The sequence below is a fragment of the Sinocyclocheilus rhinocerous genome, unplaced genomic scaffold, assembly GCF_001515625.1.
Source record: "Sinocyclocheilus rhinocerous isolate Xijiao unplaced genomic scaffold, SAMN03320098_v1.1 scaffold1806, whole genome shotgun sequence".
NCBI lineage: Eukaryota > Metazoa > Chordata > Actinopteri > Cypriniformes > Cyprinidae > Sinocyclocheilus > Sinocyclocheilus rhinocerous.
The window spans coordinates 362181-384573 of record NW_015658531.1 but is presented as its reverse complement, the minus strand read 5'-3'; the positions used below and the strand labels follow the sequence as shown (position 1 = coordinate 384573).

At 35.8% G+C, this 22393-nt stretch overlaps 1 protein-coding gene across 1 annotated transcript; it reads right to left on the bottom strand.

Annotated features, from left to right (window-relative positions):
* Nucleotides 1-593: 593 nt before the first annotated feature.
* LOC107722703 (E3 ubiquitin-protein ligase MARCH4-like) lies at nt 594-21855 on the bottom strand. Its single transcript, XM_016531176.1, has 4 exons — nt 21278-21855; nt 7524-7679; nt 6318-6510; nt 594-1388 (listed from the first exon to the last, which is right to left on the bottom strand). The coding sequence occupies exons 1-4, from the start codon at nt 21596-21598 to the stop codon at nt 955-957; spliced, it is 1104 nt and encodes a 367-aa protein (XP_016386662.1). The 5' UTR covers nt 21599-21855; the 3' UTR covers nt 594-954.
* Nucleotides 21856-22393: the final 538 nt, after the last annotated feature.

Below are 22393 nucleotides of genomic sequence, written 5' to 3'. Positions count from 1 at the left end.
TTCATGTTACGAAAATGTTTTAATTTTAGTTACAATTTTAGTTTTAGTTAACTATAATAGCCCTGCCCTCAAGCAAGGTTATTATCCTTATTTAAAACTAAAACAAACAAAAACATTTTAGTTACTTGAAATAAAATAAACATGGAATAAACTGGAATAAAATTTAAAAATATATATTTAATTTCAGTTAGTTGCCAAGGCAACATTTTTAATTTTCATTTAGTTCAACTTTAAGTACTGAAATAAAATTAAAACTTATTTATAGATATATTTTTTAAAAATATATATATATATATATATTTTTTTTAAATAAAAAAAATTACAGAATTTCTTAAATAACTCAATATATGAATGTTTCATTTTGTTTATATTGAAGTACTAAAATAACTACAATTAAAAATTTAATTAAACTAAATAAAACAAAAACTACTAAAAAAAACACAAAAACTAATAAAGTTACAACAAAATTCTTAAAACTTTTAACTAAAATTCAAATAGAACATAGAAAAGAAAGTATAATAGCATATCAATGATACCAAAATGACAATGATACTAAAAATGTTATTTTTACTGTAGAACACAAATTCAGAATAAAAAGGCCATTTTTATGATGCTTTTATGGTGCTTTTTGGAGCTTGACCTTGATCACAATCAGTTGTTGTTGTGTGCTTTAAGATTCTTCATAAATTCTCCTTTTGTGTTCCACAGGAAATAAAATGACATCATACATGTTCGGAACATCAAAGAATGACAGAATGTCCATTTTTGGGTGAACTGTCCCTTTAAATTCACTAGCTGTCCAACCTGCTCTTTAGATCTCAGAATATGCAATTAAAAACCCATATTGTTTGTTATCAGTATCCGTGAAAGTCATAAATAATCCAACATTTCCAAGGCTGTGCTTCTAGTCTCTGTTCTGAAAAGAGTTGGAGGGTCCCATCATTAGGCCTCCAGTCAGACGGTGGTGACTCTCATAACCACTTCTCTAGGTTTAGTGGTGTTTGTGCTGATGTTGCTGGCTGGGCTGCGTGGCTCGTGCGGCCGTAGATGACTCAGTAAATGCAGGAAGTTATAGGGACAGTGCTGGTCCGGTAAAGCCGGTCCGTCAGCGAGCGCATCAGTCTGGTAGGAGTCCTGCGCTGCAGCTGTGGTGTTTGTGTTTGTCGTGCCGTCGGTCACAGCAGCAGCCATGAGTGAAGACGGTGAAGGAGAGACGTCCGCTCCTGACGGATCCCTCTGGTGGAGCAGCGAACGCGTCCATTCCTCATTATTCTTCAGCTCCTCGCTGTCTCGCTTCTTGTCGTAGTTTAAAACTTTCCACTGCTGATTGACGGCCTGCCAGCGGTGGAATATACGGAAAACGGACGGGCCCTCGTGGACAATTAGAGCTGCGGAGAAGAGAGATTCATCCGGGTTACTGTAAGTTTCTGCAATGTTTTGATAATTCTGATAATTCTTGAGTTATATGGAAGCTTGTTTCTGCCACAAAACAAAAAATGGTAAATCTTATCTTTTAAATCTTATCTTATATTTTGCAATTCTTGGTTTATACTTTGCAATTCTAAATTTATGCCTCACAATTCTAGTTTATATTTCGCAATTCTGAGTTTATCTTACAATTCTGAGTTTATGTCTCGCAGTTCTGAGTTATTTTGCAATTCTGAGTTTATATCGCAGTTCTGAGTTATTTTGCAATTCTGAGTTTATATCTCGCAATTCTGATTTTCTTACAATTCTGAGTTTCTTACAATTCTGAGTTTATCTTACAATTCTGAGTTTATATCTCGCAATTCTGAGTTTATCTTACAATTATAGCTTATATCTCGCAATTCTGAGTTTATCTTACAATTCTGAGTTTATGTCTCGCAGTTCTGAGTTATTTTGCAATTCTGAGTTTATATCTCGCAATTCTGAGTTTATCTTACAATTCTGAGTTTATATCTCGCAATTCTGAGTTTATCTTACAATTCTGAGTTTATATCTCGCAATTCTGAGTTTATCTTACAATTCTGAGTTTATATCTCGCAATTCTGAGTTTATCTTACAATTCTGAGTTTATATCTCGCAATTCTGAGTTTATTTTACAATTATAGCTTATATCTCGCAATTCTGAGTTTATATCTCACAATTATAGTTTATATCTCCAAGGTTTTTAATTGAAACATTTATCTGGAACAACATACAAAGCTACCAAATTTTCCTATAAGTTTAATCGCAACATATAATCATTGCAGTTAATAGGGTTCACCGTCTGTTTGATTACATGCAATTTGTAACTAACTGCATGATTTTTACTGTACATTTCTGTCATAGTCACCACTAATAACCTACTCCTAAATATAATGTGGAAACTTAAAATTTTTTGTAAAGCTGCTTTGCAACGATTTGTATCGTCAAAAGCGCTATACAAATAAACTTGAATTGAATTGAATATCTTGCAATTCTGAGTTTATATCTCACAATTCTAGTTTATATCTTGAAATTCTGAGTTATTTCGCAATTCTGAGTTTATATCTCGCAATTCTGAGTTATTTAGCAATTTTGAGTTTATATCTCACAATTCTTTCTTTCTTTATATTATTAGTTTATATTTCACAATTTTCACTTTCTTCACATAATTGTGAGTTTATGTATCACAATTTTGACTTTTTTTCTCAGAACTGCAAGAAAAAAAATTGAAAGATAAAAAGTCATAATTATGTTTTTTAATATATTTAATATATTCCATGGATAAATCTAAATGCAAAAACCTTTACTAACATTATAATTGAACCTCAGGAAGATAAAAAACAAAAAAATGAAGTGACTACTTTAAGTCAGACTATAGCTGAAAACGCACATCATTGCAGCCGGTCTGTTCTCAGTGTTAATGAACTGCAAAAACCCACAGAGCACTTTGCTAACTCAGAGTGGTGTAAAATCCAAACCACATACTATATACTAGTTCTGTTAGTGACGAATAAGGCCAAAGATCTGTATCTAAAATGTCTGTATCTACTAAGTCTACAGTAATTTTGCAACAGTCAGTTGCATTCTTTTCGTTTATGCTCAGTGATTCAGAAAGCTGAATGATTCTTGAAGGTTGTGTTTGGAATTATATATTAGCATATTTCAAGGTATTTACTGTATATAACGGTATGCAATATGCACAAATAAATTTCAAGTGGCAGTTTGCTACATTATTGTTACATGACCTCACACACACACACACACACACACACATATTTATATCAAGAAAGAGGTGTTAAAATAACAGCTGATGTAGTATGTGATGTGAGTACTGTTTGCATACTGTGCTCGGTATATAATGCAGCGTATGATGGCAGAATGAACACAGCGCATGTATTATTTCATACTAATGACTCATAAATCTCTGGATCCAGGCGCATGTGTGTTGAGCTCTGGGTATCTCATCTGTGGTTCTGTTTGAAGAAACACTAATACAAACTCCTGGAGTTTCTCTCTGATTTATGCCTGTTTCCATCTAAATTTAAACTGGAGGTAATATTAATGGAGGTAGACGGCTGTGTCTGGCCTGGTTCCTCATTACTTGAAGCTTTCTCTCTGTGTGTTTGTCCAGCGTTAGTGCTCTGAGATGTTTGTGTCTTCACGTGTTCTGTGCAGAAGGTTGATGACTCCTCCTGACCTCTTTACTAACTTTCTCCTCCTGTTTCTGCCTTTGTTCTCTCTTTTCTTTGCCTTTCTGGGAAGTATTTTATTGTGATTCAGGCTCAGTTTTGGTTTCTACACTCCTACTCTAACTATAATGTTTTGCATTGTATTTGGATATGTGAAGAAGTAATTCACTGAAAAATGACAATTTGCTGAAAATTTAGGTCGCTTGCTCACCAATGGATGCTCTGCAGTGAATGGGTGCCGTCAGAATGAGAGTCCAAACAGCTGATAAAAACATCACAATAATCCACAAGTAATCCACACCACTCCAGTCCATCACTTAACTTCTTGAGGAGACAAAAGCTGCACATTTGTAAGAAACAAGTCCATCATTAAGACGTTTTAAATTTAAACCATCACTTTTGGCTAAAATATGGCTAACATCTGAATGTTGGACATCTGAAGCTTTTGGCTTCACAAGATGTTAATTGATGGACTGGAGTATTTTCTTGTAAAACATGCCAATAATCTTTTAGAAAGTGTACATTAGTAATTCTAAGTGAACTACTGCTTTAGATCCAGTATTCAGCTTTAATGACTGAGATTGAATGCGACACAAACAATCTCTCCTGCTGTGTCACATGTTTTATTTGCCGTTTGCACAAAGACAAACAAACTGAATCATTTATCAAAAGATTCTTTTGATTTCTCCCTCTCTTTCTGTTTACACTCATATGTGTTTGTGTGACTAGATGAGTGAGTTAGTATTTCATAAAATCTGTGAGGAGAGTTATTTCTAATTTTCGGTGATGCTTTATTTTAGTATCATTGATATATTACAGATTTTGTTAATATTTTACATTTACATTTAGTCATTTAGCAGACGCTTTTATCCAAAGCGACTTACAAATGAGGACAATAAAAACAGTCAAAACTAACAAAAGAGCAACAATATATAAGTGCAAATGACAAGTCTCGGTTAGCCTACGCAGTACACGTAGCAAGGTGTGTATATATATATATATTATACACACACACACATACATATACACACACACGCACAAAGAAAAACAAGTAGATAGAATAGGAAAAAAAAATAGAAAGCTAGTGTTAGTTGATTTTTTTTTAAATAAAAAATAATATAAATAGATATAGTAGAATTAAAATAGAATAGAAAGTGTTCGAGTTAGAGGGTCAAATAAAGGTGGAACAGGTGTGTTTTTAGTCGTTTCTTGAAGATGGTTAAGGACTCAGCTGCTCGGATTGATTTGGGCAGGTCATTCCACCAGGAGGAAACATTTAATGAAAAAGTCTGTGAAAGTGATTTTGTGCCTCTTTGAGATGGCACAATAATACGCCGTTCACTTGCAGAACGCAAGCTTCTAGAGGGCACATAACTCTGAAGTAATGAATTTAGGTAAAGGGGTGCAGAGCCAGTGGTGGTTTTGTAGGCAAACATTAATGCCTTGAATTTAATGCGAGCAGCTAGCCAGTGCAAATTGATGAACAGAGGTGTGACATTGGTTCTTTTCGGCTCATTAAAGATTAATCTTGCAGCAGCATTTTGGATTAATTGTAGAGGTTTGATAGAAGTGGCTGGAAGACCTGCCAAGAGAGCATTGCAATAGTCCAGCCTGGATAGAACAAGAGCTTGAACAAGGAGTTGTGTTGCATGTTCTGAAAGAAAGGGCCTGACCTTCCTAATGTTGTGTAAAGCAAATCTGCAGGACCGGGCAGTTTTAGCATGGTGCGACTTAGACAACTGATTCTTTTCAGATTTCTTGAAGGATCTATCTGAGAGGTAAGACTCAAACCACTGGCGTGCGGTTCTTGAGATGCCATTTTCCAATAGGGTTGACAGGAGAATCTGGTGGTTCACCGTATCAAAAGCAGCAGACAGATCCAGCAAACTAAGTACAGAAGATTTGGAAGCCGCTCTTGCCAGTCTTAGGGCTTCAACAACTGAAAGCAAGGCAGTCTCGGTCGAATGTCCACTTCTGAAGCCAGATTGGTTGCTGTCCAGGAATTTGAATTTCGAATTCAATTTTATTATATTTTCTTTTACAGTTAGTAATTTTCGTGTGTTTTCATCATTTTTATTAGCTTTTTTTAATATGTCTATATAGGCTTTGTTCATTTTTATTTATTAATCTCAGTTTATTTTGTTATTTTAGTACTTTTTTAAATTTTAATTTAGTTTTATTTGGTTTTAAGTACCAAAATTATATTTTTTCTTTTTAGTTTTAGTGAATAATAATAACCCTGATGTGAGTCAATCATTGAAATGGAAGTAGTTAACATTATTACATATTCATGCATAATATGATTTTTAAATCTGTTGCTCTAAGTGTTTTTTTTTTTTTTTCTTTAGATTTGAATCCTGCTGCGTTGGACTCATGGTCACTGGTGTGCATTGTGAATCACAGAAGATCATATGAGGTATGTTGGGTTTTTGTGATTAAATGCAATTCATTACAGACACAGTATGTCAAGGATTTCATACTTTCTGTGGATTTCTCTAAAGAAATTTTCTGTGAACTGTAAATGTATTAATTGTACTAAGAAAACATACTGTGACTTTCAGAACGTAAAATTTCTTTCCCAGTAAAACAAGTGCTAAACAAAACTGCGTAAAAGACTCACTCTGACTGAACATACGATGAACCTAACTTGACCTTTGAGCCCAAGCAAACTGTACATACCGATACAGACGACATCCATGAAGCCGTACATCCCGTAACAGATCTGGAAGAGCAGGTCTTGACGTTGCCACTTGGCTGAAGGGCTGAGAGACGACCACACCAGCCACGAGATACTGGCGATGAGAAAGAGCGAACCCAAGATCGCCGCCGCTATCTGGACCTTCTCAATGACGGTGAGCGAAATCGCTTGCCACTTCATTAAAACACAAAAGAGACGGAGAGCAGGGGATTTCAGTGCTACTGCATTTCTCTGTTCTACTATTTAAGATTAAAAGTCAAAAGATCCACTTCCATTTTTAAATGCTAGATGTAAATAATTTAAAAATTAAATGCTACATTTAAGTGATTCAAAAATTCCTTTTTTAAATGCTACATTTAAATGATTCAAATGTTCTATGATTTGAAAACAAATAATGGCTATGAACTGATTTTTTTTCTCTAAATGAATCAAGAATCAGCTGCACAGATAGTTAGGTTTGTATTGGTCAACAACATGATTCCTGACTTACTAAACCCCAGTGCCGGTGTAGTTACAGATACACATTTGGAGTTTTATTGTTTGTAATGTTCCTTATAAATGGCACTTCAGTTAAAAAATATAGTACGACCACTATTACATACACTATCGATTTTGATTAGTGCACTACCATTCAAAAGTTTGGGGTCAGTAAATTAATTAATATCTTGATACCTTAATACCTTGAATTGATCAAAAGTGACAGTAAAGACATTTATACTGTAACAAAAGGTTTCTATTTCAAATCAATTCTACTCATCAAGGAATCCTGAAATGAAATATATTACCATTTCCACAAAAATATTACACAACACAACTATTTTCAACATTGATAATAATCAGAAATGTTTCTTGAGCAGCAAATCAGCATATTAGAATGATGCTGAAAATTCAGCTTTGATCACAGCAATAAATGATATTTTAAAATACATTCAAATGTAAAATTCTTTTTTCCGAATTGTAATAATATTTCACATTATTACTGTTTTTATTGTATTTTTGATCAAATAAATGTAGGCCTGGTGACCATAAGAGAAACACATTAAAACTTTTGAATGGTAGTATGTGCTTAGCACACATTAAAGTGATCTTCCTCAAAAGTAAAAGAATTATTAATAGAATAATTAAGAATCCCAATCCACAATTAAATTCCGAATGTTGCATCTTGACATGGTTTTGAGGTGTTGTACCTGCAGCGGGTTCTTGGTGCTGATGGCGATCACCTGATACTTGTAGTAACAGAGTTCACAGGTCCACGAGCCTCTTTCACTGATCCACTTGATGAGACACGGTTGATGAGTGCTGCGAACGGAGCCACTGCAGCGACACGGGCTCAGCAGCTCAGCCTGAAACACACACACAGATACACACACAAGTTGGAGCTCATATTTGAGGAGGAAAAAGCACCTCAAATTTTTTCAGAGACATATTTTAGCAAAAATATGCAATTTGGTGCAGATGCTGATATTTATATGACCAAAAAGTGATGAAATTCTGATGTTTGTAATGTAAAAAAAATAAGATCTTTACAACAGAATAACAGACTACTTAAAATGCATATAAATATCAGTTGTCACTCTATATCTCCAATAACATGTCTTAGTAAGATGATATTTAAATGCTTAGGTTGATGATCAAAACAATGCAATGCAATACAATGATGACTGAGAGATGAACAAATAAACCTTCTTCAAAAGCCTGATCGTATTTGAAAATCACATTTGAACATTTGATTTTTCCAACAAATGAAGTATAGATAATCAAGTAAACTTATGTTGCTTCAGTCCAGTAAGCGTTCATCTTTAAATATTACTATACATTACTAACAATATCAAAATTACTTTTGCAAGTCAGTAAAGATTTCACAAAAAGCAAAAAGACACATGATTTACAATGATACTAAAAGGCCTTTTACTTGCTAAGAAGTTAAGCATGAAGGACAGAAGGCATGGAGTAGACTGTGTGCAACAGCTTTCACAGCACAGTTTTGATCATGTTGATCATTTAGAGGCCTTAGAAATTCATGCATCAAATATGACGAAGTAGACTTTATAGGGTTAATTGTGGTGTTATTTTTTTCTTTTGTTTGCTGTGAACGTATTTTTAAAAAGCTTTTATTCTCTACACTTTTTCCAAATACCAAGCACTTATTGAATGTTTTATCTTGGTTTTTAGAAGCTGCAGTTGACAGTTTGGGCGTAATGAAAAATGAAGTGTGTGAATTGACTATTTCAGAACAAATAATTAATCTTCTTCATGGACACTGTATGAATTTTAAAAAGAAAAAAGAACTAAAGTCAAACATTCATTCAGAGAGGCTTTTTTAAGTGCACTATATACGGTAAACTGCTGCTTACTGGATCATCAGGAGCTCTGAGAATCACAGTAAACTAACTTTTCTTTTTTTTTCTTTTATTAAGAAATCCCTTTCTATTCAAAGGATCCTGAAAGAATGCAGTTTCCACAAAAATATGAAACAACAAGCACAACTGTTTTTAATACTGATGATGATAATAAAATTTTTAAAAAGTAATAAGAAACCAAATCTTGGCACCAAATTAGCATATTAGAAGTATATAATTTTTAGAAATATTTTAATGTGCTTTGCATTTTTTATTTAATTCATTTTAATTGAATTTTATTTTATTTAATATATAACATTAATATATTAAATCATTCTCTTTTTTAAATTATTTTCTTTCGTTCTTCCCCTGATTTACATTTTAATGTTATTGTTATGCAAATACTTGTATATTTGTGTATTATCATTAATCATTTTATTTATTTATTTTATTTATCTTCTGCATTTTGGGATAATGGACTGCTCATTTCTAGGCTGGACTACTGCAATGCTCTTCTGGCTGGACTTCCATCAAGCACAATCAAACCTCTACAAATGATTCAGAATGCAGCGGCACGACTGGTCTTCAATGAGCCCAAAAGAGCCCATGTTAAACCTCTCTTTATTTCCTTGCACTGGCTACCGGCTGAGGCTCGCATCAAGTTCAAGACATTGATGCTTGCATATAGAACAGCCACAGGCTCAGCACCCGCCTACTTCCACTCACTACTACGAATCTACATCCCCTCCAGAAGTCTGAGATCCGCTAGTGAGCGACGCCTCGTGGTACCATCACAGAGAGGCTCAAAATCACTTTCCAGAACATTCTCATTCACCGTTCCTGGCTGGTGGAATGATCTTCCCACCCCTATCCGGAATGCTGAATCCCTGACCATTTTCAAGTGACAGCTGAAAACTCATCTCTTTCGACTCTACTTGACTTCATCTTAAAAAAACAACAACTGACTTTCTCTTTATTTATTCATTCCCTTTCTAGCTTGTACTTATTTGAACAATGCCTAAAACTTGGTATTACAAGCACTTCCTGTGTCTGTTTGCCTCTTTAAGAAGAATCGCTTTATGTATCCCCCAATTGTAAGTCGCTTTGGATAAAAGCGCCTGCAAAATGACTAAATGTAAATGTAATGGGAATTAATAGTTGGAAAATGGAAGTGGAATGGAATTTACTACCATAGTACTATTCAATCTCATTAGAAATGGACTGTTCTGCTCAATATTTATGTATGCTGTCTGTATGTATGCTTATTAGAATATTCTGGCGTTAGTTAAGCAACACAATCCCAGCAAACCAATTTAGGCTGGCTGAATCTGGTTTTTGGCAGTAGGCAGCTCTCTGTGTTTTGGACCAGAGCCTCTAGTGTGTGTGTAGTGGAGTATATTTCCTCCTGGACTGTGTTGTAGCGAGTGTTGTGTGTGTAGATGACAGCGTTAATGGAATGCGGATGGATGTAGACGTGTCTGTGAGGCGTATCTGAGGAGCAGACACAGGAACAGGTGCGGCGCAGTGTGAGCGCTCACCTTCGAGCAAACACTCGAGAACTAACGCTAGCGTCATGCTGAGAGACATCCACACTCGCACACTCAACGTGCCCTCTCATCTCTCTCCAGTGTATAAACCGAGTGCGAGTAAAACGTTTCAAAACTGTTTCTCATGTCAAAACCCAGAACTGACGCATTAATGCTCTGGGTGTTATTGCTCAGAGTTTGCTCATTCAAAGCTCAGGATACATAATGGAGTGCTCAGTTATGTTTCATTTATCAACTTTAAAACTTAATTAGGAGAAATGCTAATCGACACAAGTTGACAAATATTTGTATTTCACGGAATTTTCAGAGAAACATCTGAGACAAAGTTGCTACTTGAATAAAACATGTCTGAGAACTCCACTGTGTCTCCTGAGCTGTAAAAGAGCAACTTCTAAGCACACAGCAAGCTTTAAATCTAATGAGAAAAGCTTGGACCTGGAAGATTTGATGAGAAATATTTGAAATCATATTGAGATCTCTGACTTTTGATTCCAGACTTTGGTATTGTGGCAAATCTGAGCACTGTTTGAGACAGTATTGAGATAACTGGGGTCTTTTTTCCGCAGGAGAAACATCTGAGAAGCAGGAGACTCCTTTTAGTCTCCATTAATCTCATTGCTGTCGAGGAGAAACAAATGAGATCTCATTTGTGATTATTCTTTCCTCTGTGTCTTCTAGAGGAAAATTGTATTGCTCTTTTAGAGCTCAATAGACTTAATGGAGTTCTCAGACAAGTTTCAATAAAGTATTAACTTTATCTCAGAAATTTCTCATAAAATGAGTAAAAATAAGAATAGACTAATGAGCCAGTAGCTCTCACCGAATGAGGAAAGCAACACTTGATGAGAAATGTTTGAGGTTATATTGAGAGAGCTCCCTGTTGAAAAATCCAGCATATACTGGTTAGGTATGTTTTGAAGCATGGCTGCTGGTTTGAGCTGGTTAAAGCAGGTCAAGTGCTGGTCATGTGCTGGTCCTAAGCAACTAGCTCCTGCTCAGGACCAGCACATGACCAGCTAAGGACCAGCTTAAACCAGCCTAACCAGCATATGCTGTTTTTTTCAACAGGGCTGAATTCTGTATCATTAAAATATTAACATCATTACCCATAAAGTTGGGAAAAATAGCATATATAGCAGCTCAGATTATTTGATCTTTGGATACATTTATGAGAAATATTTGAGTTTAAATTGAAATCGCTGACTTTTGATGGCAGACTTTGTTTGAGACATTGTCGAGATCTCTGGAGGAATAACGTGAGATTTCTGTTTTTTTTCCTCAGGAGAAACACCTGAGAAGACCTAAAGTTCTCCATTAATCTCATTGCTGTCTGGGACAAACAATCAAAATAGTCCAGAAATCTCATCCGTGCTTCTTGAGTGGAGCTCTCAGTAAAAGCCGCCTTGAGCTCAACTTAACGCGAGTATTATATAAGCACGACCCCGATGCTCCTTCAGCCAAGAGGAGCGCTACCTCCGTCACAGCGTCGAGAGGAAATAGAACGGGAGTGTTGGTACAGACACAGGCCTGTCTGCAGATGGACTTAGTGGGAGCGAGTTGGCCGGTCAGTATGAGGAGAGCAGGAACAGCCAATGGGAGGAGGGCGGCACAGGAGGAGACGGGGAGCACGTCCAAACCTGCAGCCTAATCCACCTCCGTGTTCTCAGGGCACGAATCAGACGGCCATTACAACTGTGACAATCTGTTTCCCTTACTCCACCGAGAGCCACGCTGCGGATAAAGAGTTTAATGCCGTTCATTTCACTCCTGTTCAAGGTAGTGACAACCAAACGTTCAGTAAATGCATGTAATGTGAACAGAAGCGATCTGAATTCATTGTTAATCAAGTGGCGTCACTCTTTTTTGGACAGTGTCAGCTATTCTGTCCCTCGTGTTGTACTCCAGTCATTTTCTTTCTTTTTTTCCCCCAAAAATTCAAGTTATTCTTATCACATTGGACTAAGACCTACTGACTTTACTCACACAGGATATAACAATTCCAAAAAAACTAACAAAAAAGTTGATTATTCTTGTACTTTTCTGATATTTTCCCTCTTGTTGCACAAGATATTTTCATCTTGTTGCACTTGTGGTGTTCCCAGTCAAATATGACGAGCCAACAAAAATTGCTTATAAATTTCTAATTATGCTATATTATTACCAAATATTGGATTCAATCTTTTCGTCAACTTGGTTTTTTTTTTTCAGTTGACACAGGTTTTGTATTTGTTTTTGGACCTGATTGATTGTAGGCCTCATTGATCTGAGCTTATGCAGCTCAGTTTCCGAGTGAAAATTGCCAAAATGATCCACAAATAATGTTTTTTTTTATTTCACTTAGATCAATCAGGCCTATGATCAATCAGTTAAAAAAAAAAACTGTGCAAATTTAAAGAAAACAAGATTGAATCCAAGATTCGGTGATAACACAGCATAATGAGAGAAAATGTAATGTATATCCAACTTTATAGAGCTATGCAATACAATAGTTTACATGTTGTCAAAATATAAACAATCATGCAGCCAACATTTATATTTATATATACAGTGGGTACGGAAAGTATTCAGACCCCCTTAAATTTTTCACTCTTTGTTATATTGCAGCCATTTGCTAAAATCATTTAAGTTAATTTTTTTTCCTCATTAATGTACACACAGCACCCCATATTGACAGAAAAACACAGAATTGTTGACATTTTTGCAGATTTATTAAAAAAAAAAAACTGAAATATCACATGGTCCTAAATATTCAGACCGCAGGGCAGAGCATTCAAAAATGGTCTATATATGTTATAATGTATAGTGCATATATATATATATATATATATATATATACAACTTTAATAAGTTCAACCCATCTTAATGAACATTCATATAATACTCATAGTTGATGTATACATGTATATTGTATAGTATACTAGATTGCTTTCCATGAGTGTACTGTATGCGAGTACTATATGAATGACCTATATATATATATATCCAATCCAACTTCAGATTAGTAATATTTCTTTCATTAAAGAAGGTTTGAACTTACTAGAAAGTTGCAGAAGAGCATTAAAAATGGACATTTTTAATGTTTCATTTGAGTTATGCAGCTTTAGACTTTATATAAATCTACAAAATGTATTTATACACAGTCAGATGTGTTAAACAGATCCGAGAGCAGCTGAAAGCGTGATCAAATAAGAATAAAAATGGCCCGTCATGTCAGAACGGTTGGCGGCTCTAATGCACTCCTGTGAGAAACAGCCATTTAGCTTGAAGGGTGTGAAAAAGCATGTCACGGTTAGTGTGCGGCGTGGGTCTGCAGAGCCCAAAGTACCTTAGTCAGATTGTAACTCCCCTGTAAATCTGTCAGTCGTGTGCCGTTCTGAATTATGAATAAGTATGACTCAGAAATAAATAAACATCTGAGACGGTGCCGGGGTGAGGGGGACTCGAGGGGGATTCTCAGCTAGACTTCAAGGAAAGAGAGAAACCGTGTCACTGATTGACACTCTTTAAATTAAATTAGCTGGCAAGATTAAAAACAGCCACTCCTGTCAAGAAATGTGACGCGCTTTAGCGTGTTTGATTAAAACTGCATTTTCATGTCTATTTAAAGGCAGGTTAAGAATTATCATTAAAACAACTGTAAAATCAACATATATATATATATATATATATATATATATACAATCAATATATATATATATATATATAAAAACAATATTTACTGCAGTTTGACCTCTTGAGGTTGATGATGAACATTTGAAGGTTAAGCTCGTTCTTCCACTGATCATTAGTACTCTGTTCACAGAAAGTGCCAAAGTACTATAAAGTAAAATATTTCTGACCCCAAACATTTAAACAGTGGTGTCTATATAAATATACAATATATAAAAAATAATCAAATATAAAATCAACATATATATATATATATATATATATATATATACAATCAATATATATATATATATATATATAAAAACAATATTTACTGCAGTTTGACCTCTTGAGGTTGATGATGAACATTTGAAGGTTAAGCTCGTTCTTCCACTGATCATTAGTACTCTGTTCACAGAAAGTGCCAAGTACAGAAATCCATACGGATATATCCATATCAGACCTACTTTCCAGATTAATGGTAAGTAGGTCATTTTACTAAATGTGTCAGACTGATTCCTTATTTGGTTCCGTGTGAATTAAAGCATCAGGATTAGACGAGATTTCATGTCCTGAGTTGATGCTAGCTAAACAAACTGATCAACAGCAAATGCCACATGCAAACACCAAATTGTAAAAATCTAGTTTGCCATACCGTCTAGATTAAATCCTGGTTTTCATTAAATAAAAGGAAAACTCTACGTAACAGCAACAAAGAAACCTGAACTAATAATATTCATTACACCAAATACACAAAATAATGTTATTTTTAGCAACATCATATGACCCCTTTAAATATGTGTGCGTCCTTCACATTTATACTTATTACATGCCATCTAAGGCCCTTTGAAAGCCCGGCACTCTGGTTTACAAACCACTTCCACTTTTCAGCAACATTCCCACTGCTCTAAAGAGGCAAAATGAATTGAATCTGTCGTAAATAACAAAATATATGCCAGGAAAGGGGCTGCCTTTGACTCTTAATGATGCACGAATGTACCGAACAACAAAAGGCGGCACATAAGCGCAGCCTTAAGCCGTTCTGAAATAGCATTTTCCATCATTGGCTTGCTGGAGGGACATTGAGTATTTGGGTCTCCATTCAGTGTGATGTGAATGTAATGTGGCAGAGAAGTGGAGTGTAGACCTGTGTTATTGCGAATGCACAGAACTATGCCTCCACAGGATTACGGCATGCAAAATAATGCGTCCTTATCCGGTGCAGCCATAAAGGCATTGAGAAGAGCTGTGCTGGCCGTTTGTCTTCATGCTGCTTCTGAAGCTCTTTATTTCATCAATCGACTGTATGAATGGACTAAAATAAAAATAAAATTTTTTTTATTGTAGTAGCTTAAAGGAATAGTTCACCCAAAACTGAAAATTGGCTTAAAATGTCCTCACTCTCAGGCCATCCAAGATGTAGATGAGTCTGTGTCTTCATCAGATTTGGAGAAATGTAGCATTACATCACTTGCTCAGCAATGGATCCTTTGCAGTGAATGGGTGCCGTCAGAATGAGAGTCCAAACAGCTGATAAAAACATCACAATAATCCACAAGTAATCCACACCAGTCCAGTCCATCAGTTAACATCTGGAGAAGACAAAAGCTGTGTGTTTGTAAAAAAACAAATCCATCATTGATGCATTTTAACTTTAAACCATTGCTACTGGCCAAAATGCCATAATCCATAATAACGCTTCCTCCAGTGACAAAGTCCATCTCCTGTTGTCTCTCACATCAAAATCCACCCACATATTTGATTAGAGCTGTTTTGGACTGTTTTTGGTTTGTAAATGGTGCTTGACTTGCAGATTTCTCTCCTAATTCAAACCAGACGACCTTTTCACTGGAGGAAGCGTTATGGATAATGGACTCATGATTTAGTCGGAAACACTGGTTTGAAGTCAAAAATGTTTTAATGATGGATTTTTTTCTTTTGTCTTCTCAAGATGTTAACTGATGGTCTGGAGTGGTGTGGATTACTTGTGGATTATTGTGATGTTTTTATCAGCTGTTTGGACTCTCATTCTGACGGCACCCACTCACTGCAAAGGATCCATTGGTGATGGAATGCTACATTTCTCCAAATCTGTTCCCATGAAGAACAAACTCATCTACATCTTGGATGACCAGAGCAGATTTTAATTTTTGGATGAACTATTCCTTTAATTTTGGACTGTGACTGTATCTATCTAACTGTTTCTACAATTTGTCATGTGTACCATAACACTTGTTTGTTGTTGTAAATGAAGGAAAACACTCTAACATGTTTCTCTGCTTCTCAAACCCAGCTAAACTCTTCCCTGGCTTCCTCATAAATCTCTTCGTCTGCTAAAATGGCAGTACAGATGCTCAAGCTGAGGCTCTCTGGGGTAATAGTGTGTGTGAGGCACGTAATACTACAGGGATCTCATCAGCAGATTGATTCTCTCTCGTATGAATCCGTGTCTCTGCAGGTCTACAAAGCTGAGGTGAAACAGCAGAGAAGCTTCACTACTTGATCACTTCACTAGATGAAAGTAATTTTCTGGGTTCAACACAAGTTCTCATATTTATAAAAAAAATAAAAAAAACTCACCGTTACAGTAATGCACAAAGCCAGTTTTCCAGAGGGTTTAAAAAAGCAGAAATGTAAAGCTTGTGTTTTGTTATTTTGTACATTATTTAGTAAAATGAAAAAAAAACATATAAAGTGTCTGCATTGTTCTTTCCAAAGTATAGTGAGGCTACTTTCTAGATGCATGAACTTCTGGTGAGGTGCTGGAAGATGCTGAAACTACATTTAAAAAAGCATCAGCAGGTTGCACACTTCTGAGGGATCATATGCCAGGCAAAAAACTACAAAATAAGAATGCTAATGGATCGCACTCTCCAGGTATTATGGACCTCACTGGTTTGCTGAATGTAAACAGTCTCTATCCTCATGCATATTGTAAACATTACTGGCTTTACACTGCAAAAAAAATTTTGTTTTTTTTTCTTCAGTATTTTTGTCTTGTTTTCGAGTACAAATATCTGAACATTCTTAAATGAAGATACTTTTACTTAAAAACAAAATGACTTAGGACTTGTTTTCTGAAAAAAAAAAAAGTATCAAAACGTTTTTGAGTGTCCAAACAACTGATAAAAACTTCACAATAATCCACAAGTAATCCACAGCACTCCAGTCCATCAGTTAACATCTTGAGAGGTGAAAACCTGTGTGTTTGTAAGAAACAAATCCATCATTAAGATGATTTAAATGTAAATCGTTGCTTCTAGCTAAAATACGAGTCCATAATCTGTAATAACGCTTCCTCCAGTGAAAAAGTCATCTCCTGTTGGCTCTCGCATCAAAATCCACCAACATGTTTGTTTAGAGCTGTTTTTTGATCTGTGCAGATTTCGCTCCTGATTCAAAAGTTAAAAACATCTTAATGATTGATTTGCTTCTTATAAACACGCAGCTTCTGGCTTCACAAGACATTAACTGATGGACTGGAGAGGTGTGGATTACTTGTGGATTATTCTGATGTTTTTATCAGCTGTTTGGACTCTCATTCTGACGGCACCCATTCACTGCAGAGCATCCATTGCTGAGACACTGATGCAATGCTACATTTCTCCAAATCTGATGAAGAAACACACTCATCTACATCTTGGATGCCTTGACGAGTACATTTTCAGTTTTTTGGATGAACAATTCCTTTAAATTTGTTTAACTCATTTAGCTTCTCAAGTAAATGTTTTGCCATTTGTACTGGAAAATGACAAAAAAAAAGGAAGTAAGAAAATCATTTTTTGCAGTTTACCAGCATTTTGTGATCGTGACGTTGAGGTTTGAGGGAAAGGTTTACACAGACAAGGTACTAATTCTACACTATTTCAAATTGAACACCCACAGTATGATGTCTTTTGAAGCAATCTGTAAATGCTTTAGAGCTGAACTTGCATTGAACCAGAAGTCATTTCTTGTGCTTTCCAGATCTAGTCGAGATGCATTTGGGAAGACAAAGATGTCTGGTTAATGCAATGTGACCTGATACTTCAAGAACAGTCATTACATTTTGAACCAAAACACCAGTCAAAGACATTACCGAGTGCTATTACTCAGTGTTACACATTTAAACAGGATGTTTTCATAGCGCCATTGAACTACAGCCTGCTGAATCAGCAGAAAACAGGCATGAATCAATAAGACAGCAACAAAAGACAGAAAATCAAAGCTCTGCCCTTCATCTAGACACTCTTTCCATCATGTAGTATCTGTAAGACATCAGTTCTGCTTCATCTCTGCACACAAAAAGCACAAGAGAGAAGATCAGATCACTGTCTATTTGGAACAATCGTCTGAAATCAGTCCCTCGGGTTCGCCTGCGCTCACATTTCTGCTCTTTACTCTTACAGCAGAGCTTCTCAAAGACATCACGCTGCTCGCTTTGGGGCAGCAATCTTATAATTGCGTGCGGTTAATAAAAACACTAAGCGCCTCGGAGGAGCTTTCTCTGATTCATAAACGCAGTAAACACAGATGCTGAGCATTTCTGCCGTTATTGTCAAGGAAAAAGACACGCTTTGACCTTTTGTGAAACACTTCAAATAAGCTCTCTAACTGTGACAACGTGCCCCATTACAGTGGAAATGTGACATTAGAAAGCTTATTTTGAGCTTTAGAAAGCTCATTTTAATCAAAAATGTAAGAGGTACACTTTAAAAAATGATTTTTCAAAGTTGTAAATAAAATTTATTGGAGTACGTTTTGCAAGAAAATACAGTTTTAGTTTTTCTTCCTTAAAATGTGTTTAATTTAATGTGTTACTTGTATTTCTTTGTCAATATTTGTGACATTTACTAGCAATTTCTGTGTGAAAACTTTCTACATCAAGTTTTCTTTTTTCGGTGTACACTATGAAATGATTTTTCGAAGTTGTAAATAAAATAAATAATTGGAGTATGTTTAACAAGAAAGTACTATTTCAGTGTTTCTACTTAAAAACGTTAAATGTTTTTGCATTACTTTCTGTTTCTTTGTAATTATTTGTGTTAAATTTAAAAGCAATTTGTTAGTGAAAATAGTTTTATGTCAAATAAATTATTTATGAAATATAAAAGCTATCCTCGACATTAATAAAATTGGTGTATTTACTTTGAAACAATTTTCACTCAAGAAATACCAAGTAAAAAATCTGAAATTCTATTTTCTTGTAAAACATACTTTATTTAAATCATTTTTTTTACAATGCATCTTATAGTTGTGTGACAACTAGCACCGATCTACTCTGTAACTAGTGTTTAAAGGTGTTTGCTCTTTGCTTAGAGCCCTCTGAGGAGGAAAGTCAATCCCTCTCTGTCGACTCGCCTCAGGTTTCCTTCTTTCAGTGCAGGTGAGGATCATCTCAGGTAACATGGGAGTTATTTAGCACGGTTTGTAACTCACTCCAGCACGAGCTCAAATGTATCAGTGAAATAAATGTCGTTCTGTTGTAAATTCTGGTGAATCACCTTCCCTTTGGGTGAAAGGTTTTTGAAGTGGAAACCATTTGCATATCATCATGAATAATTTATGAGGCCTGCTCTGAGCTACAGTTTTCCTACTAAAACAAGGCGCATTAAGAAAAGTAAATACTCCATTGCCATTTGCAGGGCCGTGACCTTAAATCATAAGGTTAATTCAAACAGGACTCATGGAAATGAATAAAATCTTTAAAAGTCATAAACATTTCTGGAGACTATGAATAAGAGCTTTTCTAGTTATGCACGGATAAAACGTTCTCTTTGGAAATGCAGTCTCTGTAAAATTACAACCAGGCAAGTCATAGAAATTAAACTGGAAAAAATTAATTATTTAATTAAAAATAAATATAATAAATCATTAAGACATGAGAATCCTGTCTAAAACTTTCACTGGCATTAAAGTTTGATCATTCGACCAACTGAGAGCTTCGTTATCTTGAACGTTTTAAATCTTGAAAATAATTATGTAAATTGCACTGATTAATTTTAAATGTTTTTTTTTTATTTTACAAAATAATAATGTGCTTTTAACATACATTACCTTATGTGAAACAACTAGAGTACACCATAAAAACTGACAAGTTTCATCTGAAGTGCTGTCTGCACATCTGTGCATTGTGCTTGGGGGAGTGGCCATTGGCTCTAGCTCATGAATATTTAATTAACTAGGTGCAGGCAAGGAATGGCTATGTATATGGACTTTAATTAGTTGTTGTTGGTAATTAATATAGATTTGTGTGTGTGTGTGTTTACAGTCCTGATAACTGTTACGCTGTTTTCTAATCATTGAGTGTGCGCTGTAACTGAGCTGACCCTTGTTCAGATGCACTTTTTTTTTTCCAAGTTCATATTTTGGTCTGTTATAAATTAAAGACAGTTTAATTTTCTTTTATTTTTCTTTGACTGTGTAATTTAAGTTGTACCTAAATAAAAACATTAAAGTGTCTTTAGGTTATGCTGACCACACACACACTGAATACTGAAAAAAAAAACTGGTGTAGAATTTACTTAAGGATTTATTTCAAAACGTTCACTCTGAAATTGCTAGTAAATTTGACAAATATTTACAAAGAAATGCCAAGTATCACATTAAATTAAACATGACATTTTAAAGAGTTTTTTTGAAGTGGAAAGACTTTAATAGGAGCCTATTTTTGTAAAAGGAACACCAATAATCTTTATTTAGGCTACACCTTATAAAAAGTATAAAATCTTTGCACTAACATGTTTTTCCGAAGTTCATAATTTTCCGCAAAAATGGAAACTTGCTTAAATTATCTTTTTAATAATTCATAATGTTATTATTTTTCAATATATTATTATTAATTTTACATGTCTGCTGTGGTATTAGGAAAATTTAAACAAATATAACACATGGTCTTACTCACTAGAATCTTTTATTACGTTTAAAGGTCTTGTACACAGAAGAGACATAAGGGAAGATTCAAGTCAGTGAGGTCTGAATCACTTTTTGCCAAGTCAAAGTGTAATTTATTCTCCTGGATGTAGTTCATATATCGGTATGTAAAAAAACATAAAAAAAAAAAAAAAAAAAAAAAAAAAAAAAAAAAAAAGCAAATTTTCTGTGAATGTGCGAGACTTCCGGTTCATCAGTCACTATAAAGAATAACAAAGGTAAAGCTAGGCCTATTTACGCTACAAACTGGTTTGTTTATGGACAGGGTAATAAATGAAAATAATATGATAAGAAATAACAGTTTGCTTTATCAAGTAACACAACAGACTGTTTTTGTACATGTAAAATAACGGAGCAAATGACACCGGAAGTCTCAATGTATTTTTGGCTATTGCTACAAATATACCCCAGCGACTTAAGACTGCTTTTGTGCTCCAGGGTCACATTTATCGTGTGCATTTCTTTACTTTATTGAACTGTAGGGTTGGTTTCTACCTGTTCCGGCCCCTGGAAGCATATCCTGCACACCGGGGTTCCTTCTGCATAGCTGATGAAGGAGAATCTGTCATCCCTCCGGTCCTTGGGGAACTCTTCCGCCGCGGCGCCGGTCCAGGATCCGTCCGCAGCCGCCTCAGCGTCCTCTGTGGACGGGGTACTCCAGTGCCGGAGCCGGTGGGCTCGTAACGTGTTGTTGTTATCCGAGGCAAACGGGCTGACTCTGGCCGTTTGTCCGCTCATGGGGTTTGTAGGAGCCTGTGGCCCGAGCAGAAACACCTTGAGGTCACTGAAGAGAACGCAACAGCGGCTCTTCAGCATGCTTCATCCAAGAACGGGGAGAATCGACACTGTCCTGGATCAATTAGCGCAGGTTTATGGACACCCTGTTAGTTTTTAGGCTGTGAAGAGCGAATGCGTGAAAGTCATTGTATTCCGCAACCCTCTACAATTGCAACTTAAGTGATGCATTAAAGTCGCGACATGCATTAAGTTCATTGCACTTTTGGAATTTAGCTTGAAGGTTTTTTCTCCGTTCTGTCACCAATGGAGTTTTGGTTCCTTGCCGCTGTCGCTCAGTATTGTATAAAGCGCTATGTAAAGAAAGGTGACTTCACTTAAAATCGTTTGCAAGTTAAATGGAGAAACAAAGATGCTTTTGTGAAATAAGTGCACGTCTATATTGCATTCTGAATTAAGTAAAAAAAATTATGAAAAGGCAGTAAACAGGTGTCAGAAGCCATGAGATCGATTCATTCCATTGGGTTTGCATGGGATCTAGATGTCCTCCTGCAAAGTAAGTCGCATGCCACATGTGTTAAAGCATCCCTCAGTGGCGTGAAATCATTCAGGTCCACGTCCAGGTGTCTGCGCCTAAAGGTTAAAGCGATACCTTCCGCGTTTCTGCAGGTGATGCTTCTTCGTGCGGACGCCGCATATCTTCGGTCGCGTCGTGAGCAAATGTTATTCTGCGGTAGTTTTTCGAGTCGTGTTCGCACGATTCCTCGGGACAGTTCATCGGGGATGTGTAATCCGAGTTCAGGTTCCGCTGGACGGTGGCTCGGTGCAGCTGATGCGGCGGAGTTCAGCACCGTGATTCCTGGGACAGCGAGAGAG